Below are 25052 nucleotides of genomic sequence, written 5' to 3'. Positions count from 1 at the left end.
AGGGGGAGACTACTATGATAATCCATGTCTCAGCATTTTGAACTAGAATGATGACAGAAGAGATGGAGAGAAATGGACAAATAGGGATCTATTCTGAAGTGACAGTGAAAGGACTTGGCAATGTGCCATGTGTGGGTGGAAGGAGAGAGGTTGTGAAGAAAAAAACTGCTTACTGTTATCTCAGGTGCAGTGATTGGAGGAGCTATGAAGTCAGGTTGTGTGCTGGACACTTTGAGTTGAGGCACGGAAGTGCATATGCTCAACAGAGAGTTGAAAAGAGAACTATGGAGGTGAAGGGAGATGCAGGTGGAGTTATGATATATAAATAACTATTAAAATCAGGACCTTGCTACGATTTAGGTTCAGAGGGAAGATGGAGCAGATGGTCTATGGCCAGTTCTGGAAATTAGAGATGCTGAATGAGAAGAGGCTGAGGACAGTCCCGTTTCACTTGCGTATAATACAGAGGTGGTTGTAATAGAAGTTGTACATGCTCTAGATATATTGCTCTTTGTGGTTGGTTTTTTACATTGAGATAATTTAAGTTGACATGTGGCATTAAATTAGTTTTAGATGTACAAAGTAATAATTTGATATATGTACATATTGTGAAATGATTTTCAGAGTGATTTTAGTTAATATCACCACACACAGTTATAAAAAAACTATTTTTTCTTGTAATGAGAACTTCTAAGGTCTGCTCTATTAGCATCTTTCAAATATACAGTACAATCTTGTGAACCATAGCCACCACGCTCTCTGTTACATCCCCAGGGCTTATTTATCTGATAACTGGAACTTTGTGCCTTTTGACCACCTTCACTCATCCCCCCACCTTTGGCAACAACCAATCCGTTCTCTGTATGTGTGAGTTTGTGTGTGTGTGTTAAGATTCTGCCTGTGAGATAATACAGTGTTTTTCTTTCTCTGACTTATTTCTTTTAGTATGCCCTTAATATCGTCTATGTTGTGACAAGTGGCTGAGTTCCCTTCCTTTTATGGCTGATGCTCCATTTGAGTGTGTGTGTGTAATTTTGTTTTATCCATTCATCTATGGATACACACTTGGGATACTCCCATGTTGTGACTGTTGTAAATAATGCTGCAGTGAAAACAGGGATGTGTATATCTTTTCAAGTTACTAATTTCATTTTCTTCAGATAAATACCCAGAAGTAGAAATCCTGGATCACATGATGATGCTATTTTTGATTTAATGAGGAACTTCAATGCTGTTTTCTAGAATGCAGGCACCAGTTTACATTCCCACTGACTGTACACCAGTTTTCTCTTTTTTCCACATCCTTACCAACACTTGTTATTTCTTGTCTTCTTTGGTAATAGACATTATAAAATGTGTGGGGTGATAGCTCACTGTAGTTTTGATTTGCATCTCCCTGATGATTAGTGATGTTGAGCATCTTTTCATGTACCTATTGGCCACCTGTATATCTTTTTTTTGGAAAAATGTCTATTCACATTTTCTGACCATTTGTAATTGGATTTGATTTTTCTGTTCAGCTGTATGAGTTACTTACATATTTTGGATATTTCCCTATGCTTTGCAAATATTTTTTCATTCCATAAATTATTTTTTATTTTGTTGATGGCTTCCTTTGCAAAGCTTTTTAATTTAACGTAATCTCACTTGTTTATTTTTGGTTTTGTTGCCTTTTGTGAATTTTTAAAAAATAAAGTATTTAATAACCCCATTTAATAACCATTGTATGGTTCCATGTACCTACTGAATGCCACTGAGGAAGGAGGTTTCATGCAAGGCAAGAATGTATGTGTTAGAAGATTACATCACCAGTGTGATGGAAACATTAAGGTCAGAATATGGTGTCCTTCCCTCTCTCTCCCCATTCTCAGAACTTGGATTGTTTGTGGTCACTAAATTCTTATTCAGGTTGAAAGACTTTGCCAGAACATTCTCATCAACAAGGATGTCCTTTTTGCCTTTCATTCAGTTTCCTTTCTCTTAAATAAGTTTGTTTTCAAGTCATTTTATTTTTAAAAAGTTTTCATCACCATGAAAAATTTCACATTCATGAGGAGTGTTATCAGATGGTTGATGTTGCTGTTGCCAGTGGCAGCATGGGGTAGCAGGGTTATAAATTCTGCACAGAGACTCCACACAAAGGAATTGGGACTGGCATAGACATAGCAAAATGCTGTTCTTTTGTGCCGAGCAGAATCCTCTTAGACCCCATATTTTTGGTCACGGCTGCTCTTTGTTTTTCCTTAGAATCTAAATAGTAAAATGAAAGAGCACAGTTTTTAGATGTCTACTCTATCCCATACAGAATGTTAAGTACTTTCATATTGTGGTCTCATTTTGACCTGTGCAAATTAATTCCAAGAAGGAAGTGTATTCAACCCATGCTGTAGATAGAAGTCAAGAAATTGAAGGTTTGGTTATTGCTACTTTAGAAAAGGCATGAAAAGAAAAGACACTCATTAAAAGTTACAAAGAGGATTCCACAGTCAACAATTTGGAGGGTTAAAATTTTCCTAAACCTTTGTAAAAGGAGATGGAAATGAAGTTATATATTTGAAACATAATGCTGTGTTTTCAATTGTCCATTTAAAAATGTATTTTATCTCTAAATGTTAAGTGTTCCCATGCTGTATTGATGACTATCTTAATTGTTTCCCCTCTCTTTTGGTTTCAGGGGAAGAATTTGTCTCTTTTCCTCAGCATTAGTTTGTTAACTTTCTGGGGGACCTCCCTTTTGGGTGCCCGTCTATACTGGATGGGAAACAAACCACCAAGCTTTTCCAACTCGGACAACCCGGCTGCCGATTCAGATAGCTTCCTGGCTCGCACCCTCACCTTCTTCTACCTGCCAGCCAAGAACCTCTGGCTGTTACTCTGCCCAGATACCCTCAGTTTTGATTGGTCCATGGATGCTGTGCCTCTGCTCAAAACAATTTGTGATTGGAGAAACCTACACACTGTGGCCTTCTATATTGGACTCCTCCTCCTTGCCTACTACAGTTTAAAGAGCCCAAGCATGGAAAGAGAATGCGATGGGAAATTTGTAACAAATGGCAGGCAAAATGCCAATGGACATAGCTGCCATTCAGATGTGGAGTACCGGAACTCAGAGATTAAGCCCGGTTTTGCATCCAAAGTAGAAAATGGTATTAAAAGTAATGTATCACAGAGAACACCACTTCCTTCTACGGAGAACATTGTCGTTCTGTCTTTATCTTTGTTAATAATACCGTTTGTTCCTGCCACAAACCTGTTTTTCTATGTCGGCTTTGTAATTGCAGAGCGAGTATTGTATATTCCTAGTATGGGCTTCTGCCTCCTCATTACCGTGGGCGCCAGAGCCCTTTATGTCAAAATCCAAAAGCGGTTTCTGAAGAGCTTGATTTTTTATGCCACAGCTACATTAATTGTTTTCTATGGACTCAAGACTGCAGTGAGGAATGGAGACTGGCAGAATGAGGAGATGCTGTACCGGTCAGGGATAAAAGTAAACCCCGCGAAAGGTAACACTTTATTTTGTGCTTTTGCCTAGACCACTTACTCTTTCTGCCTTCTTTCTCTTTGCTTCTTGCCTGTAAACACAGTCATTAAGGGTGAAGAGGTGCTTTTATGCAATACCCATATATATTTTTTCTTATTATTTTTTTAAGTGAGGAGCAGTCTACTTTAAAGATGCATCAGCATTCTATATTTGGAATAGGGAAGTATTTTCCAATGTACTTGGCTACGTTTGTCCAGAGGAATTAGAACTCCTGTTATGTGAAAACACTCTCATAAAAGGTTATAAAAATGCTTGGTTTCCACATTTAAAAATACTGATATGGACATCACCTCTTTCATCATGTAATGAAAGTCAGTAATGTAATGTAAAGTATAGTATACTATACTATAGTACAATGTAATGTAAAGTATACTTAAGTATACTTTAGCTCCTCTGTTTTTTAAACCTTACCTGAGGAAGTACCACAAGAATTACATTGACACATTTAAAAGATTTGTAGGTAAGTCCCTTTTTCAATCTTGGAATTGTGTCTCGAGGTGTCAGTGTGCATGCGCGCAAGTGAGAGTCACCCTCAGCTTTGCAGATGCGTAGTAATGGGTGTTGCCAGGTAGTCAGCGCATTCGTATTTAAGAGTTCTTAAAGGGGCTTGGGGAAACAAACTTTTCACAGTACCTTGAGAAGATTGATTGTATTTACTATTATTATTATTTTTGATTTAGAAAGTGATTTTATCAAATCTCAGAAACTGTAGCCAGTGTAGAAAGTAGTCTAAAGCATGAATGAATAGTCGAAAGCTGTTACAATGGATTTCTCTGGTTTAGGCAATTAAATGGTGATGGAAGTTGGAGAGCAATTGAATGAAAATAAGCTTACATTTTAAGTGCAGAAATATACCATAGTAAATAATGCCAAATAGTCTTGTTCATAAGCTGTTTTTTAGTTATATACTCTTGAAAGTATGTTTGCTTGCTTTTGAACTGGTCTTTTCCCAGTTCAATTGTACTTCTCCCAGTACAATTCTGTACCAGTATTTAAATATCAGAAGTACAAAACTGTTTCAATTATATAGAATGGCTTGCTGATATGCATCAGAGTATGTATTCAAAGATCTAGACCAGCGATTTTCAAGCTTTTTCATCTCATGGCACACGTGAACTAATTACTAAAATTCTGTGCCATAACAAAGATAATTTTTTTTACTAATCTGATAAAAAATAGGTATAATTTTTATTTATTCACATTGAGTGGCTATTGCTGTGTTGGCTGTTGTCATTTTTTTTATTTCACAGTCTAAGGGAAAAGAGGTCAGTGTCCCTGACTAAATAGTCAGATATTGCATGTTTTAAAAATTCTTGTGGCTCACTGGTTGAACATCACTGATCTATACACATCAGAAACAACTCTGACATCCTTATCTCATTACCAATTAAGTCAAGAATTCAGTGAGCATTTCTTTAAGCCAAGGAACTAATTGTTGGTACTTATGCTTAATAGGCCGCGAGGATTTTAATGTGACTAAAAACTTTGAAATTTATCTAGTGCATACCACATTCTCATGGAAAAATCCTCACCATTTGGCTTTTTTAGGCAGTGAGTGCTACACAGATTATTGAATGCCTGAACCGAAATCTTGCTGTAAAAATTGTTGCAATCAGTTCTCACAGAATGCTTTCCAGTTAACCCCCCTGACCCTAACTGGTAGATATAAGTATATAAAACAAGACTGTGTTAAAAGTTTACTTTTCTGCTTTGTAAGATAGATACATATTAAGGAATCTCAGCACATTATTTATATCACAGAATTGTTCTAAGAATTTATTAAATACATTGGTTAAGTTTTAAGTTACTGTAGCAAAGAGCCATGGTAACAGTGGCTTAAATAAGATAGAAGCTTTATTCCTTCATGTAACAATCTAAGTACATGCAGCCCGGTGCTGATAAGATGGCGCCATGGGTTTTCAGGATCTAAGTTCCTTCCCTTTTGTTCCCTTGCCATCTCGTAGTGTCACCCTGTCCGTGTGGTTCAGGATGGCTCATTATCACATCAGCACTTCAGCTAACAGGATGAGGGAGAGAAAGGGCAAATGGTGGGTATAACCATTCTCTTTAAAGGAATATCTCAGAAATTGCACACCCCGTGATTGCCAACAGATTGTTGGCTACACATAGTTGCAAGGAAGGCTGGGAAATGGTATCTTTATCCTGGGAAGCCAAGTACCCAGCCAGATTTTATTACTCTGAAAGAAGGGAGGGCCAGTCCTCAGATACTAGGATGTATATATAGTCTGTCCTGGACTTGGTGGAAGCATTTTGTAAACACCTGGATGTTTTCCAGCATTACCTCCTTACCTGTTACTGTTGACAGTTATGATTATGGTTCTGATGAAGTTATTTTGATGACATGTTTAAAATGTTTGGTCATTTGTTCGTTTACCCATTCACTTGGTAAAATAATTAAGCATTTTCTTGATTTGCAATGTATTTTCATTTCTTCCTAACAAGAAGTGCTGTAGTATTTAGGTACTCCAATATTATGAGTTAAATGAGTACACAATTGATAAGTATTATAAGTCATTCGAAACATCAAAAATTGAATTCCTGAACCCCTGAACTGCAGCCAACTATTTTACCTGAAGCCTTTACTATCTCAGTTGATGGCAGCTCCGTTTTCCCAGCGGTTCTGGTTGAAACCTTGGAGCCAACCATACCTCCACTGTTGCTTTCCCACCCTACATCCATTTCATTAGCAGCTCGTTTCTGCTGTCTTCAAAAATACATGCAGATCTTGACCACCTTCTGCCACCTCCACTGCTTCCACCATGGCCCAAGCCACCTTCATCTCTCATCGGATTCTTACCAAGAGTGTGTGACCTGGTCTCCCTGCTTCTGTCTTCTTGTCTTTCAGCATGCCACATAATGTTTTGTTAAAAATGGTATGATGACCTAGGTAAATAGGCCTAGCGTGAGGTTTCATGTTAGTCTAGCTGGGAGTTGGGCTGTGTTTAATGATTCCCCATAGTTACAGAGGCTGGAGGCATCAGATTTTCTTGATGTCCTTGTTTTTGTGTCTCCCATTGTCTTGGGGCTTCACTAAGAACTGAGTCTATGTTCTGCATCCTTTTTCTGCTGCAATCCTGTTACTGTACTGGAGCCCTGCTGATATGTTGGTAAAATGGGGGTAAGGGTGCTGTGTTGTTTTATTATTCAGTTTTAGTGCCCCTGGGCTGTGACCTTCCTGAGGGTTTATTAGTTTTCCCTTATGGCTGAGAGGAAAGGCTAGATGGGTCTGGACTGAGAAGGCTTTGGGAAGGTCTTTCCCCTGGACAGCAGCCATGTGTTATGGGCAAAGATAAGGGCATACGGTAGTCCCCCATTATCCTAGGTTTTGGTTAATATGCGTTCAGTTACCCGTGGTCCACCTTGGTCTGAAAATATTATTTGGAAAATTCCAAGAATAAGCAATTTTTAAGTTTTAAATTGCATGCCATTCTGAGTAGCATGATGGAATCTCATGCTGTCTGCTCCATCCTGCCCCGGATGTGAATCACCCCGCTTTCCACAGGGTCCACACTGTACATCAGGCCCTGCTGATGCGGAAAAAAGAAATCATCTCCCAGCTGGGACACTGTCTATGTGGAATTTGCCTGTTCTCCCCATGCCTGTATGGGTTTTTCCCCTGATACAATCTGGTTTCCTCCCAATAAGCAGAGAGAGAGAGAGAGAGACAGAGAGGAAGAGAGAAAGAGACCATGCTCACAATTTTTATTACAATATATTATATTTAATTTATAAATTAAATGTTATCATAGATATGTATGTATGGGAAAATATAGCACATGTGGTCATGCATCACATAATGACTTTCTTGTAAATGACAGGCAGTATGTAGGACAGTGATCTTAAAAAATTATATCGGAGCTGAATATTCATATTGCTGGTGAAGTAGTTGCTGTCGTGAAGTCCCTAGTGCAAGACATTACTCATGTGTTATTGGTGATGGTGTAAAAACAAACCTACTGCTCTGCCAGTCCCATAAAAGTATCATCCAGGTTTGTGTTAAGTGTGTTATGATCAGTGTGATCATACAGTTTGTGTCAACTGTATGAGCTTTGCACAAGAGGAAATTGCCTCAAAATGTGTTTCTCGGAATGTATAATAATCTGGTTGTGAATGACTGTGTAGGGTTTGGAACTAGCTGTGGTTTCAGGCGTCCACAGGGTTCTTAGGCCGTATCCCCCTGATAAGGGAGGACTCCTGTATTTCAAAGGTTTGTTCATTCTTCTCCTCCCTGCACCAGAGCTAGGAGGGCATCTTTCTTGATTCTTCACAGTGAGAACCCGGTGGTGTCCACAGAGGCAAAACCCACAAAGGTGTAGAGGCCCCTAGGTTCACTGTGGCCCCTGTGAGCTTCCCACTCACTTTGGCTTCTAGCAGCTCCTCATAATTACAAGGTAACTGTTTCCATCGACTTCCTCCTCCAACAGCTTCTACTCCAGGGCATCATTCACATCTCCACTGTGACTTGGATTTGCCTGTCTCTTCAGATTTTAGGGTGATCGTTTGCCCTGTGACCTCAGCTCACTGATATTTCCAAGAAAAGTTGTTGATTTTTCATTTGTTTAGCTTTTTCTTATTGTAAGAATGGGCGTGATGACTTCTAACCTCTTTATATGTCTAAATGGAACACCTGCTTCCATTTTACGTCATTAGAGGCTACATTCAACCAGCGGCCCTGATGACCCATTTGAAACACAAGCCGGAGTCTGGCATTGACGGCCCCAACACTCCTCCACTGACTCCCCATTTGTCTCAAAGTCAAAGCTCACAATCTGGGAACAGACCCTGTATTTCTATCCCTCCAGCGCTTGGCCCATTTCACGTGCCTTCTATGTGCCGCGGAAGCTGCTGCCTCATCGCTTCTTCCTGGAGTGTATTTCCTAGGATGTTCTCACCTCTGTCTCTCTTACCATCTTGAAGATCTGGGTCCAGTGCTGCACTGTAAGTAAATTGCTGTATGCAAACTTGGCTGCTCCTTTAAAAATTGCAACTACTCCTCTGCCTCTGCCTTGTTCAGCATTTCCCTATCCTCTTTCCATGCTTTGTTTTTTTCATAACACTTATTACTCTTTCACATACTACATTGTCCATATTTATGTTTATTGTCTGAATATATTTTCAGCATGCAGTTGGATCTAAGACACAAGAAGGCAGAGATTTTTGCATTTTTAAAATGCCACATGTGTAGCAATTAGGACAGTGTCTGGTAAAGAAAAGGCATTTTGTCATAAGTACATTGAATAATAATACATGTTAAAGTCATCATCCTTCTTTTTAAAGAGGATTCATAATCTCTGTGGAGATAAGGTGTACATGCATAAAGAAGGTGAAAGTGTTCATAATTGGAGGGATAGAATTAGGAGTGGAATTAGTTTTGGATTCCATGACTACCTTCTGTGACCTATGCTTACATTTTGATAAAAGGCAAAACTCTTTAAATCCAGGTTTCTTATTTTTTCTTTGTGGAACATGCTAGTAATGGTTCTGTCTATAGTTACTTCCTTACCAATTATGAGACTGGCAGTAATCTTCTTGAAGGCAGATTTTTTCTAAATTTATTTTGTTATTTGAGCCCAGCAAAAGATTAGAAACGCTGTAAAGCCAGTCTTTCCTAAGGTTGTCTGAGATTACAGTTATTTCATTGAGTTAGGTTTTCCCTTCCATTGAAAGCCTTTCCAAATTTTGGAGTTCTTCTTTCTACCATGCACTTTCACAGAGTATGATTTTAAGCCTCCGGAAACATTACACATAAAGCTGCTGCCTTCAGTAATAGGTTGCTATAGACAGCTGCCAGTCATTAACTGATTGGATGCAAATGACGATCAGTAAAGCCTGTCATACTCACTGTGCTGCTAATTTATGGTTTAAATTGGGAGAGTGGAGAAATGATAGCTGATTTGGACTTTGTAAACCACAAGTCTTGTCTCATTATGTGGTGGATACTGTCAGAAAAATACCAGACATGGTTGATTACTGCAGTTTGCTCATTTCACAATGACTCTTCGCATTTCTGTGCTTAGGAAAAGGGAAATTTTCTCTGATGATGGCTTGAATGAGCAAGCCACATCATTTTTAAAAGGGTTTATTTTCTACTTAAAAGAACATATTTTATAAACCATATTGATTAATATTTACTTGAAAAAGCATTTTAAAATTTATTACAAAGTGGTTAAATGTATGACTGCCCTTCTTCCTGGCTTCATCTAAATCCCAGGTGTCTTTGGCTGTCTGTAGGGTTTGGCATGATTGTTTTCTGCCTCTCTGGCTATCAAGGCACTGCACAATTTTGACTATCTTTTCATTTTCCATAGCTCTTTGTTCTACAGTTTTGCCTCCTCTCCAGATTGATTTATCAAGGTTCTGTCCAATGACTGCCTTTATTTTCCTTTCTGTGTAGAATCGAAAACACTATCTGGTAAATTACATGGGGTTAATAAGTGTGTCATTGAATTTCTGAGTTATTTTCCCATGACCTCATATCTATGTGGAACTTCTCCACCTGGGTGATTTGCCAGCATCTTAAACTCATCTCCTGTCTTCCCTAAAACCAGTGACTTGCTGGCATCCTTATTAATTAAGGTCATAAGCACAGCCTAATGAAGTTATTATAGGTAAACAGATCAGTGAGCACATAGACATAAAAGAGAATGATAGCATATGGGCAGCATATCTGGTATGCTAAACGACATTTACCATTTAATTAAGTTACAAATTCAAAGTCAAATCAGTTCTTTAGAATAGTTGGTTTGTTAACTCCATCAATTTGCTTCAAAGGACATATTTGACTTTGATTTTTAATGGTATGAAAACAGTTTATTAGAAAATAATTAGGGAAAATTAAGCAGGGTTAATCCAAGGAAATTTTGTTAAGAAGCTAAAGTTTATTTTTAATGCTTCTTTCTAATGTGAATATGTGAAATGCTCAATATAAAATATGTACATATTTGAAACTCTAATTAAACAAGCATTCTATATTCATCCCCTCCTAATGCAAATGACAAATATTGCCCACTTAATTAAAAAGATAAACAGGGACGAAATACTTGTTTAGGCTATGCAACATTTGACAAATTTTCTTCCTGGGTTTCCATAAAATTGATACTCCTATTTCAACTTCTCATTGTTTCATATTTCCAAAAAGAAGTGTGTTGAAGGAATATAATTTTATATAGGAAACAACTCATAATTCAAGTGAAATCCAAACTTCTAAGTCACATGAAACTTGACTAATTCATTGTGGATTTTATAATCTAAGTTTTTATCTCTAATTGAGTATCTTCTTTAACTATGGTAAATTGCAATTAACTAGCTAGCTTTGAAATTAAGTAGTAAATTTTATTATTTGTTGATACTATGCCATGTTTCTTGTAAAGTAAGGTGAACACTTTTGAAAAGGGGTTCCGATTTTTATAACAAAGCGATTAAGTCAGGAAGGGAAACCAGTATAGTCTGTTGTTCAGATTGACTGGCCTGATCATAGTCATAAAATACAAGATTTCACTTCTAACAGAGAAGTGTGGTAAGAGATAGCTAACTGAATGTACCTAATCAATAAAGGCCGATTGAGAGAAAAATAGTACAAAGTTGAATCTACAGGCTTCTGTAGGGTAAAGAAATTCTGTGTTGTTCTTTTTCAAAAAGTTTCTTTTCTTTTGAGTAAAAAAAGAGAAATGGGAAAACAGGGTTGACAGAAAGAGAATAAAAATGTGTCATTCACTCAACCAGACCAAGTAGTTTTAAAAAGCAAATTTGTTGATTTGTTAAATTAAGGCCCCATTTAAAGATTTCATTCTTGAAGAAATCAAGTATGGTTGATTCTCAGTTGAGATGGATGGAATGTTCACAGAAGTTCAAAACCATATGGTTAGCTTGCCAGTAAGATTGGAATGGCACACAGTTCTTCCTTTGTGCCATCTCTGATGACTGTAGGTTGTGTGTAAAAAAACTTCCAGACCACAGCAGACTCACTAATTATCGCCCTGTGGTGGTGTGTTATCAGTGAAGCCGGTGACATACTGCTTGGTGTTCTGTCTTCGAGGTTATCCATAACTAACTTTTAGAACCTTTACGAGCTTCTAAACATTCTCAAATCTAAAATTAATATTGTCTTAGATTGAATATATTTACTAGTATTTATATTTTAAAGGAATTAAAACTAGCATATGATTAAAATAAGTATGAATTTAAATTAGTCTGTATCCATATTAGCTTCTGTGTTTGGTTCTTAAAATTCTCTAACATTTCTTCTATTAAATATTTATGAAATATATTATTCATTGATATATATATATATACCCACATACACTTTATATTTAGATATTTAAGGAATATTGCTAAAAGAAATACCCATTTTGCAACTTAAGAAGAAAGTATTACCAGTATCTTTGAAGTCCTGCCCTCATATCTCTCCTTATTTCAGTTTTCTTTCAGTTCATGTCCCTTACATTATGGTAGAACCTTTACTATATTACAGGGTTAAGCAGAAATGATGACAGCAGGTTTTTTTCTCACTCCTATTTTTTTAGAGAATTGTTAATATCTCACCATTACTTATGTGCATTTTATAGGGTTTTCTGAAAATAAATTTAATCAGTAAATATTTCTAGTTTAAGATTTTTTTTTCTGAATTTATATTGATAATGATGTGGATTTTCACACACTCAATCTGTTAATTTGATCATTTATATTAACATCTTTTCCAGTGTCAACCTGTTTTGCATCCCTGGAAGTAAATGGAGGAGTTAGTTATAATGTATTTACATTTTTATATTCTTCTAAGTTTGTTTTTTGCCCATGTTTCTGAGTGAGATTGACAGTTTCAATCTTGTGGTGTCACATTTCAGTTTTAGAATCAATTAACACTGCAGAATAATTTTGAGAGTATCATCTTTTTTTTGTTTCCTGAAATATTTTATAGAAGATCGGAATTACCATTTCCCATACATATTTGGTAGAATTTACTTGCAAAACTTACTAAGCATGATGTTTTATTTATGAGAGGGTATATATATTTCTAAGGATTTAATTTTGCTTATGATTTTGGAAACGTCCATGTTAATCTTTGGATCAGTTTTGGTGAACTTCTTTTTCCCTAGGTTTTGTTTAATTCAGCTAGAGTTTCTAATTTATTTGCACAAAGGTCTGCAGTAGTTTTTTTTTTTTTTTCATCTCTGCTTCAGCTGTAGTTTAAAACATATTTTAGATTTGAGGCTCTTTGGGCAACAGATACGGTGTTCCCTCAAACTTTGTGAATGTGGATTTATGTAAAGCGAGGGAGATTTTTCTCCTGTTGTTTGTTTGGTTTTCGTGCATCTACTCAGGTGGCTTCCTGAGGGGTCTAGAGTTGCTGTGGCTTCTGTGGTCTGACCATTTAAAGCCAAGTCCATTTAAAGGAGAGGTCCTGGTTCACCATAGTTTTGCGCCATAGACTTATGTGTGCAGGGTGAATGCCAACTTCAGAGCTTTTTTATCCCTCTAGATTTCTGCTTTCATGCAGTTTCTAGACTTGAGGGTGCTTACTCTTTTTTTTTTTAATCAAATGATATATTGATTAACAAATATTTTTATTGTTTATATAACATGTAATGTGTTCTGCACAAGAAGGGCCTCTTTGAACATTGAGTTTCACTATACTACCAAAAGAGAAACCTAAAAAATATCTTCAAATCTGGCATCTATTAAGGAATGGTTAGCCATGTTAGAGTTGTATGTTTAAGATTATAGCAGATATTTCCAAAAATTTTAATTCTTCACCAACAGAGAGCTAAGCTGCTAGAGTAAGTTAACAAGCATATTAGAGCACTATCTCGTGCAAAATCACATTCCAGGTGTTTGACCTTTATAAAACACAGAAGGGTCAAAGAACATATGTTAATTTCCTGCTGTATTACAAGGTTTTAGATGTTACAAATGTAGCAGATTTTCAGGAAGATAAACATAGTATATTTTTTGGTTTTCTTTCTAGTATGCCTGCATACCTATTACCATTGATAGTGCATTTAAAGGAAAATTTCACTTAGGTTTTAAGGGATTAAACAAAAATCTAATATGTTCCAAGTTGTATAATTATTGAAAAATGGTTGGCTGTAGAGGATTATTTAGATATAATTTTATAAGGAGATGACTAAAACAAAGTGTGAGCCCTATACCATTATTGTTTCTTGTATTTAAGATTCTAATTCCCAATAATATTGGCTGTTACTCTGAACACTTATTTATTTTAAACAGTTTAATTTCTTTATGCAAAGGACTGTGGGATATTACATTAAGGTATCAACATTTATATCTTTTTTGGAAATTGTGAAGGCTTATATTTTAATGAGAAAAAACTTTCTCTCCAGGAGTTTTCAGTGTAGAAAGAGAGAATGGGATTAGATATGCAGTACAAGAGCTAGAGTCAGATTTTGGTAAGGACAGATTACTGAGGTATCAACACACTTTGTTTTCTCAAGCGCAGTTCTTTGCCTGGATGGCAGAGGAAACTTCGAGTTTTACAATATTTGGTGTTCTGAATGTTGCAACTTGGAGTTTATATAATAAGGAAATGTGACCAGCGTTTTTTTCTTCTATTCCTGTTCCTTGGGAAACTAGAGTAAATCTCTCAGACAATGTATCATGAGACCACTAGAAAAGATGGGAAGGTTTGAAATGTTTTGGGATGTTCTCTGGTTTTACTTTATCAGGTGACTTTCTCTGAGGTTTACAGGAAGCTTTGGTGGTTTGCTGCAGTGACCTGGGACTTACACTGCGTTTGAATAATCTGAATATTTTCCAAGGATGGCATCACAGTATATATTCACACACTAGTGATTAATATTGAATGGTGTTGTCCACAATCGTGTGAGTGTTGAAAATACTTTTTTTAAAAATTAATTTTATTTAGTTATTTTTCACGTACAGTTTTTTGTCTATTTTTCCCATCCCAGCCTCCCCCGCCCCTTGCTCTCCACCTCCCTCCCATTTCCACCCCCCTTAGTTCTCGTCCCTGTGTCCTTCCTATTTGTTCCTTCATGAAAATACTTTTAAAGTAAAAATAATTTTCTGGTCTTGTATAATGAAAACAAGCATATCGATGATATCATATGAACCTATGGATTCTGCGCTTTTCTTATCTCTAATCACAATAGTTATATTTGAAATTACAGCATACTGCTTGAAATTCTGGTATTTGGAAGCAATGGTGCAGGATTTTGAGATCTCTTTTACTGTTACATTTTCGGTTTGGAGATACTTCCTGAGGGTAGGTTTGCAGTCCCTGAAGCCCTGCGAGCGCCCACCCTGTGCTGCTGCCCAGCAGTTCCGGGAGCCGGGGCTGTTGGCTCTGGTCAGAGTCGGCTGTGCTTTGCTTGTGGCTGTTGGTCCTCAGCTCATTCCCAAATTGAGCTTGGAGTAGATATTTAGTTTTGAGGTTTTAAGTTAGCACTGTAGGTTTAAAACGAATGTCCTAACTCCATTTCTGATTATTTGATAAGAAAATAGAGTTTTCCTGTGGGTTTTAATCAATCTGACAAGTAAATAGTCTGCATGTCAACATTATTTAGGACTCATGGATAGAATATAGGATTTCTGCCTGTGAGAGGACATCTAATCGTAATTACTAGTTGATTATATTCATTAATCACGAATATGTGTCCAGTAGATGTGTTTGGTATAAAAGATTCCTTTTTATAATATGTTTTGATTATGTTAGTATGGTTGTCCCCGTATTTCCCCCTTTGCCCCATTCTACCTAGTACCCCATTCCTCCCAGCAATCCCCCTGACCTTAGTTCATGTCCTTGGGTCATGCATATAAGTTCTTTGACTGTTCTATTTCCTACGCTGTTCTTAACATCCCCCTGTCTACTTTGTAGCTACTGATGTGTACTTTTTAACCCCTGAACCCTTTCACCCATTCTCCCTCTTACCCCTCCCAGATGACAACCCTCCAAATGACCTCCATGTCTACGATTCTGTTTCTGTTTTGCTTGTTTGCTTAGTTTGTTTTTTAGATTGAGTTGTTGATGGTTGTGAATTTATTGCCATGTTAATGTTCATAGTCTTGATCTTCTTTTTCTTATTTAATTCCCTTAAACATTTCATATAATAAGGGCTTGACGATGATGAACTCCTTTAGTTTTAACTCGTCTGGGAAGCACTTTATCTGCCCTTCTATTCTAAATGATAGCTTTGCTGAATAGAGTAATCTAGGTTGTAGGTCTTTGCTTTTCACCACTTTGAATACTTTTTGCTAGTCCCTTCTTCCCTGCAAAGTTTCTTTTGAAAAGTCAGCTGACAGTATTATGGGAACTCCTTTGTAGGTAACTCTCATCTTTTCTCTTGCTGCTTTTAAGATTCTCTCTTTATATTTAACCTTTGGTGTTTTAATTGTGGCGTGTGTTGGTGTAGCCTGCTTTGGGTCCATCTTGTTTGTGAGTCTCTGTGCTTCTTACACTTGTATGTCTATTTCCTTCATCAAATTAGGGAAATTTTCTTTCATTATTTTTTCAAATAAGTTTTCAATTTCTTGCTCTTCCTCTTCTCATTCTGGCACCCTTATGATTTGGATATTGGTGTAGTTGGAGACGTACCAGAGGCTCCTTGTTCTATTCTTGTTTTTTTTTTTAAATTATTTTTTCTTCTTGCTGTTCTGATCGAATGTTTCTTTCTTATATTTCAAAGTTTTTATTTGATTCTTAGCTTCATCCTCTCTAGTGTTGGTTTCCTGTAGATTTTTCTTTATCTCACTTAATGTAACCTTCATTGCTGCCTGGGTCTTTTTTATGCTGTTCCAGTACCCATTGAGTTCCTTGAGCATCCTAATAACCAGTGTTTTGAACTCTGCATCTGATAGGCTGCTTATCTCAATTCCATTTATTTCTTTTTCTGGAGTGTTGTTCTGTTCTTTCATTTGGGCAATATTCCTTTGTCTCCTCAATTTGGCAATTTGTCTCTCCTCCCTGTGTTTGTTTCTATGTATTGTGTAGAGCTCTTTTGACTCCCTGTCTTAGTGGTATGGCCTGTTGTAAGAGGCACACCTGTAAGTTGTATGGGGTGGTAACCCTTGGTGGGGTAACCCTTTTCACTGCTCTGTGACTCTGTGTGGGGAGGGCTTGAATAGGGGACATGCCACTGCTGGCCTCTGGAGTTTTGCCCAGGAAGAAACTGTCTCCCAGCACTCACCCTGACATCAGTCACTTCAGTTTCTCTCTATATGCCACTAGTGCACTTCTAGCCATTGCCCTGGTGCTGAATCCCAAAGGGAATGAATGCGTAAGTCCTGAGTCTGTTGTGGGCCCTTTAAGAAGAGTCTTCTGAGAATCCTTCAGTTTCTTACACCTCCCCAAGCCCACTGGTTTATACAGCCAGAAGTTAATGGGGACTTATCTTCTGGATGCTGGAACCCTGGGCTCCGTCGTCTGATCCGGGGCTAGAATCCTTCCCTCCCAAGGTATCCCTCTCAATTTTTATCTACCACATGTGGTAGATATCTATGTGCCATTCCATATCTGTGTGCCTCTCCACACTGCTCCACATGTCCACGCCTCTCTATGCTTCTCTGTATCTTCACCACTCCTATCCATCTGGGTGAATGTGGCTTCTCTAAATCCTTGGTTGTTACACTTCCATACAGCTTGATTTTCTGACAATTCCGGGTGATTTTTTTGTAGTATAGTTGTAATTTTTACTGTAGTTGTGGCAGGAGGCGAGGTGTGTTTGCCTACACCTCTTTTTTCAAACAATTCTTTAATGGCACCTGAGGATTCCCTGTTGGGATCCAGTCTGGCTGAGATTCGAGTTGCAGGGGAGTGAGCCCCTCTTTCTCTTTCTTGTAATGCTCAATTGATATGATAATGTCATTTCAGTGCACCGATCCTCTGATTTTAAAATTTCCCTGATTCTTCCTGTTTATCTTACCCTCCCTGTGTAATAGCTTGCTCTCACTATCTGGCAGTAGAACTTTCTGAATTGTGCATTTAGGTTAGTTAAATAAGTAATAGTGTTATTTGTTTCAGTGTTAAGATTTTTAAGTGATGGAAAATACCCCGTTCTTAAGTGTTTGTTACATAACTTTTCCTATTTTCATCTTAACCACTTTTTTAAAACTTAAATGTTCATTTATAGTTTTAAGAGATTTTATTTATTTTTAGAGAGAGAGGAAGAGAGGGAGAAAGAGAGGGAGAGAAACACTGATGTGTGAAAGATACTTCAGTCTGTTGCCTCTCACATGCCTCCAACTGGGGACCTGGCTTGCAACCCCGGCATGTGCCCTGCCTGGGAATTGAGCCTGTGGCCTTTTGGTTTGCAGGCCGGCACTCAGTCCACTGAGCCACACCAGCCAGGGGTGTTTTTCATTAACATTTTACCTTAGTATAATTTTGTATTAGTGTCAGATGTACAACATAGTGATTAGATGCTTAGTATACTTTACAAAGTGATTCCCCCATATTTCAAGTATCCACTATACATAGTAATTAAAGTATTATTTACTGTATTCCATATGCTGTACTTTATATTCCCTTGACTACTTTGTAACTACCTTTTGTACTTAATCCCTTCACCTTTTTTACCTAGTCCCCCAACTCCCCTTCCCTCTGGCAACCATCACTCCATTCTCTACAACTGTGAGTCTATTTTGTTCATTCATTTTGTTCTTTAGAATCCATGTGTCAGTGAAACCATATCGTATTAGACTTTTTCTTTCTGGCTTATTTCACATAGCATGATACTATATATATATATATATATATATATATATATATATATATATATATATATCTCCATGCTGTTTTGAAAGTTAAGATTTCATTTTTTAGGGCAGAATAATATTTCATTGTATATATCTACCACTTTTTAATCCACTTGTTTATAGATGGACACTTGGGTTGCTTCCATATCTTCGCTATTTTAAATAACACTGCAGTGAATACAGGGGTGCTTATGTTCTTTTGAATTAGTGTTTTGGGTTTCTTGGGCTATATGCCCAGAAGTGGAATGCCTGGGTCATAAGGCAGGTCTATTTTTACATGTTTCAGGCAACTCCATACTGTTTTCCATAGTGGCTACACCAGTCTGCATCCCCACCAACATTGCCCGAAGGGTCTCTTTTCTCCACATCCTTGCCAGCACTTGTTTGTTGATTTACTAATGATAGACATTCTGACAGGTGTGAGGTGATATCTCATTATAGTCTTGATTTGCATTTCTCTGATGATTAATGACCTTGAACAAATATTTAAATGTCTGTTGGACATTCGTATGTTCTCTTTGTAGAAGTGTCTGTTCAGGTTGGTTGCCATTTTTTAATTTGTTTGTGTTTTGTGTGTGTTATGTGAGTTCTTTATAAATTTTGGATATTAAATTTTATCTGAAATTTAAATCAGATGTGTTATTATTATCACATGTCTTCTTCCATTCCATAGGTTGTTTTTTCATTTTGTTGATGGTTTCCTTTGCTGTGCCAAAACTTTTTAGTTAGATATATTCTCATTTGCTTATTTTTCTTCATTCCTCTAGCATAAGGAGATAGGTCAAAAAATATTGGTAAAAGAAATGTCAGAGAATTTATTGCCTATGTTTTCTTTTATGGTTTCAAGTCTTACATTTATATTTAATCTATTTTGAGCTTATTCTTGTATATGGTATAAAAAGGTGGTCTAATTTAATTGTTTTACAAGTGCCGGTCCAATTTTTCCAACCCCAATGATTGAATAGACTGTCTTTACTTCATTGTATGTTCTTGTCTTCTTTGTCATATATTAATTACAATATAGGTACAGGTTTATCTCTGGATGACCTATTCAGTTCAGTTGATCAATATATCTTTTTTATGCCAGTACCATGCTGTTTTGATTACTACTGCCTTGGAGTATATTTTGATATCAGGTAGCATAATACCTCCCACTTTGTTTTTTTTTCTCAAGATTGTTGTTGCTATTTGGAGTCTTTTGTGATTTCATATAAATTTATAGATTATACTAGTTTTTTGAGAAATTCTCTTGGTGCTTTAATAGGAATTGCATTGAATCTATAGATTGCTTTGGGTGATGTGGACATTTTAACTATGTTAATCGTTTCTATCCATGAGTATGCTATATGCTTCCATTTACTTATGTCATCTTCAGTTTGTTTCCTTAATGTGTTATCATTTTCTGAGTACAGATATTTACCTCTTTGGTTAAATTTATTTCTTGGTATTTATTTTTGCTGATGAAATTGTAAATGGGATGGTTTACTTAATTCTCTTTCTAGTAGTTTATTACTGATATATAAAAATGCTACCTTGCCCTGGCCGTTGTGGCTCAGTTGATTGGAACATCCTCCTGTAACCAAAATGTTGTGGGTCCAGTTTTGGTTGGGGCATATATGTAGATTGTGGGTTTGATACCTATTCTGGGTGCTGCAGTTCCCGATTCAGGCATGTCTGGCAGGCAGCCAATATATACTTTTCTGTCTGTCTGTCTGTCTGTTTCTCTTTTCTCTCTCTAGCTCTCTCTTTCTCATATTCATGTTTCTCTCTCTCTTCCTTTCTCTTTAAAAGTGATAAAGAAAATGTCCTTGGGCCCTGGGTGATGTGGCTCTGTGGGTTGAGTGCTGGCTTGCAAATGAAAAGGTCGCTGGTTTGATTCCCAGTCAGGGCACATGCTTGGGTTGTGGGCCAGGTCCTCAGTGAGGAGCTCACAAGAGGCAACCACAGATTGATGTTTCTCCCCCTGTTTTTCTCCCTTCCCCTCTCTCTAAAAATAAATAAAATCTTTAAAAAAAGACAATGTCCTTGAGTGAGAATAGAAAATGCTATCTATGTTTAAATGTTTATTTTGTGTTCTCCTACTTTACTGAATTCTTTTATCAATTCTAGTAGTTTTTTAAATAAAATCTTTAGTGTTCTCTCTGTATAGTGTCATATCATCTGCAAATAATGACCTTTGTACTTCAGTTTTTGCAATTTGGATGCCTTTTATCTCTTTGTGTCTGATCACTGTGGCTAGGACTCCCAGTGCTATGTTAAGTAAGAGAGGTGAAAGCAGACATCCCTCTCTTGTTTGTAAGCTTGAAGGAGACACTTAACATCACACACCTCATGAGTGTGCTGTTAGTTGTGGGTTTGTCATATGTTGCCTTTATTATGTTAAGGTATGTTCTTTTTATTTCCTCTTTGCTGGGAGTTTTTATCAAAAGTGGGTGCTGGATTATGGTCAAATGCTTATTTTAGTCCATTGATAGTATCGTGTTTTATCCTATGTTTTGTTTATGTGATATCCCACTAGTTGATTTACAGATACTGAGTCAGCATTTGCATCCCAGGAATACATCCCACTTGAACACAGTGTATGATCTTTTTAATGTATTCCTGAATTGAGTTTGCTTATATTTTGTTGGTGATTTTTCATCCATGCTCATCAGGGATATAGGCCTGTAATTTTCTTACTTTTTAGTCTCTTTCACATTTCGAATCAAGATAATGGCTGGCCTAGTGAAGTGAATGTTCCTTCCCCTTGAATTATTTGGAATAGTTTGGGAATGATAGGTGTTAGATTCTCTTTGAATGTTTGGTAAAATTCACCTGTGAAATCATCCTGTCTAAGGCTTTAGTTTGTTGGGAGTTTTTTATGACTGCTCTTATTTTGTTGGTTGTAATCAGTCTGTTCAGATTTTCTGTCTTCTTAATTCAGTCTTAGAAGATTTTATGTTTCTAGGAATTTATCCAGTTCTTTCAGATTGCCAGTTTGTTTGCATATAATCATTCATGGTATTTTCTTATAACCCTTTGTATTTCTTTTGTGTCCATTGTTATTTCTTTTTCATTTCTGATTTTATTTGCATACTCTCTTTTTTTCTTGATACGTCTGGCTAAGGTTTATCAGTCTTTTCAAAGAATCACATCTTGGCTTCACTAGTCTTTTGTGTTGTTTTTCTTTTCACTCTTTTATTTATGTTCACTCTTGACTTTATTATTTCATTTTTTTCTATTTACTTTGAGCTTTTTGTTCTTTTTTGAGTTATTTGGATGTAAGGTCAGAATGCTTATTTGAGGTTTTTCTGGTTTCTCTAGGTAGGCCTGTATTCCAATGAATTTTCCTCTCAGGACTACTTCTGCTATGTCCCATAGATGTTGGGTTTTTACTTTTATTTGTCTGAAGTTGTGTTCTTTTTTTTCTTGATCTCCTTGTTAACCCATGTTATTTATCCTCCGTGTGTTTGTGTGTTTTTCAGTTTTGTTCATATAATTGATTTATAGTTAGATAGCATTGTGGTCAAAGAAGATGCTAGGTATGATTTTAATTTTTTTAAATTACTGGTATTGTTTTGCGCCTGAACATGTGGTCTATGAAAATGTTCCACGTGCACTTGAAAAGAATGTATATTCTTCTGCTTGGCATGAAATTCTCTGAAAACATCAATTAAATTGACCTCATCTAGTGTGTCATTTAAGGTCACTGTTTTCTTGTTGATTTAATGTCAGTGGTATGTTAAATTTCCTTCCTATGATTTCATTACTGTCATTCCCTCCCTTTATGTCCATCAAAATTTTCCTTACTTAAGTGTTTTTCCGTTGAGTGTGTATAAATGTGTACAAGCTTTATATCCTCTTCTTGGATTGATCCTTTTAGCTTTTTTGTGGTTTGGGAATCTATTTATTTTTTCTTTAATTTTAAATGATAGCCTTGCTAGATAGGCTGTCATCAGTGTGGACTTCTTTGGGTTTGTCTTGTTTGGAACCATGCTTTCTGGACTTGTGTGTGAGTGTTTTCCATTCACTAGGTTAGGGAAGTTTTCAGCCATTATTTCTTCAGATAGTTTCTCAATCCTTGCCCTCTTCTCCTTCTGGTACCTCCGTGATACGGATGTTGTTATGCTTAATGTTGTCCCACAAGTTTCTTAAACTATCCTCATTTAAAAAAATTTGTTGTTCAGTTACAGTTGTCCCTCCTTTTTCCCTGTTGCTCACCCCTATCCCACCCTCCCCACTCTCATGGTCGTTCCCTACCCCATCCCCCAATGTCGGTGCACATGAGTGTTCCTTTGCTCGTCCCTTCCCCTTCTTCCCCGTTATCCCACCCCTCTGGTCAACATCAGTTGGTTCTTTATTTCCAAGTCTTTGGTTCTGTTTAGTTCATTTGTTTTGTTCATTAGGTTCCACTTATAGCTGAGATCATACGGTGTTTGTCTTTTATGCCTGGCTTATTGCACTTAACATAATGCTCCCCAGTTCCATTCATGCTGTTGAGAAGGGTAAAAGTTCCTTCTTTCTTCTGCATAGTATTCCATTATGTAAATGTACCTTAGTTTTTTGACTCACTCATTTAAGAATGGGCACTTAGGCTCTTCCCAGCACTTGGCTATTGTAAATTATGCTGTTGTGAACATTGGGGTGCATAGGTTCTTTTGGATTGGTGTTTCAGCATTCTTAACATATAGTCCCAGCAGTGGGATTGGTGGGTCATGAGGCAGTTCCATTTTTAGTTTTCTTAGAAAATTCCAAAGTATTTTCCACAGTGGCTGCATCAGTCTGCAATCCTACCAACAGTGCACCAGGGTTCCCTTTTATCTACAACCTTATCAGCACTTGTTGTTTGTTGATTTATTCATGATGGCCATTCTGACATTGTGGTTTTAATTTACATCTCTTTAATGGCTGGAGATGCTGAGCATCTTTTCATATGTCTATGTGCCCTCTGTATGTCCTGTTTGGAGAAGTGTCTGTTCAGGTCCTTTGCTCATTTTTTTTTAAGTTGGGTGGTTTGTCTTCCTTGAGTGGAGTTGTGTGAGTTCTTTACATATTTTGGAGCTCAAACCCTCGTCTGAGGTGTCATTGGCAAATATGTTTTTCATACAGTTGCTTCCCTTTACATTTTGTTGATATTTTTCTTAGCCGTGCAGCAGCTTTTTATTTTGATGTAGTCCCATTTGTTTATTCTTTCTTTTATATCCCTGTCCTTAAGGGATGTAACTGAAAATATTGCTGTCTGGGCTGTCTGAAATTTCCTGTCTGTGTTTTCCTCTAGGACTTTTATGGTGTCACAACTTAGTCTTTTATCCATCTTGAAACTGTCCTCATTTTTAAAAATCATTTTTTCTTTTTGCTGTTGTGTTCGCTGCTACCTTGTCTTTCCAAATCGCCGGTTTGATGCTCTACTGCATTTAACCTGGTGGTGTTTCCTCCTTGTGTATTCTTCATTTTAGTTATCGTATTCTCTATTTGTAACGGGTTCTCTTATGGTTTCTATGTTCTTTTTTATGTGCACTTTTAAAAAAAGTTTTAACTGAATTCATCTATTCTGCTGTTTAGCTAGTCTTCAGATGGTTATGCAGGTTGATGGTTGTATAATTTAGTTTTAATTTTACATGGTTAGAGTAGGAGGTTAAGTGCAACTTCTACAGAACTCTGCCATCTTGGGTCCCCCCACATAGCCTTTCAAGAACCTTTATCTGCTCATCCTGCAGCTGCAGAAAAAGGCAAACAAAATTAACATCTTCTTTTCTGGTAGTAGTCAGCTGAAAGTACAGAAGAAACTACTTTAAAGTGATAGTTGCCCAATATTTGTGCATGTAGCAAAAGTAATTAATATTTATTTTTGGAAATTTCATACTGACTTAAAAAATAATTGTTCTCTTTTTCTCATTAACATGCATAATATTTTTTGCACACATACATATTTTATTTTTTAAATTTGTATTTTACTAATTATTTATTTCTGATGCCACTTTTTTCTAGTGTTAACTAGAAACTAGTGTTTCTAGTGTTTTCCCTGTTAAGAACTAGCTACTGAGTTGGAAAAGTAATTGAAAATTAATATATAGAAGTTAACATAGCTTTCATTATACTGATATACTATGTTTGAGATATATTTATACATTAGGAGTAGAATTTTTTTATAGTGTTATCTTGAGCATTTGTTTTATTTTTTTTCTAAAATTAGCTTCCAAAGTATTTACTGTTGCCTTGAGTTTTATAATTGCTGGTCTAGATTTGCTTGGCAATGAAATTCTTAATAGCATGCTCATATATAAAGAATATAGGGGATGTGCTCTAAAAGCGTATATTTGCTTAGTTATGCTTTTTATGGATGAGATATCATTCGTTTTCCACAATAATGTACTTTATGGAGAATTATTCATCTATTATCATATTTGGTCGTCTCATTGATGCTGGAGTTTTACTTGGCAAGTGTTGTTATACCTGTTTCACAGAAGAGAAATGAGACAATATGCTTTAGGAGACACAGCGTGGTAGAATGTACAGACTTTTCAGGAAGGTAGATATCAGTACTAATCCTAACCCAGGCTATTCATAGCTATTATTATGATCCTATAACCCTTATGACATCTCCGAGCCTCAGGTTGCTCATCTTTACGGTGAGTTTAGCAGTAATACTGTGTGAGGCAAAGTATGTGGGGCACATTAGCCTAGTGTTTGGCCAACATTATAAGTTTAGTAAATTATTGCATTTATTTACTATTGATAATAAGAAATAGAAAAGTCAGGTAATTTACTTTAGTGTACCCATGTCTAA

At 36.7% G+C, this 25052-nt stretch overlaps 1 protein-coding gene across 2 annotated transcripts in view; it reads left to right on the top strand.

Moving 5' to 3' along the window:
- Positions 1–25052, top strand: part of TMTC2 (transmembrane O-mannosyltransferase targeting cadherins 2) — a 399954-nt gene that overhangs the window by 195039 nt on the left and 179863 nt on the right. For both annotated transcript variants that reach the window (XM_037143435.2, XM_053658800.1), the window contains exon 3: positions 2675–3503. In XM_037143435.2, the coding sequence (XP_036999330.2) occupies positions 2675–3503 (829 nt within the window). The remainder of the gene's footprint in view (positions 1–2674; positions 3504–25052) is intronic.

Source organism: Artibeus jamaicensis, unplaced genomic scaffold, assembly GCF_021234435.1.
Source record: "Artibeus jamaicensis isolate MK-2021 breed Jamaican fruit bat unplaced genomic scaffold, CSHL_Jam_final scaffold_584, whole genome shotgun sequence".
NCBI classification, from domain to species: Eukaryota; Metazoa; Chordata; class Mammalia; order Chiroptera; family Phyllostomidae; genus Artibeus; species Artibeus jamaicensis.
This window is presented reverse-complemented; position numbering and strand designations above follow the sequence as displayed.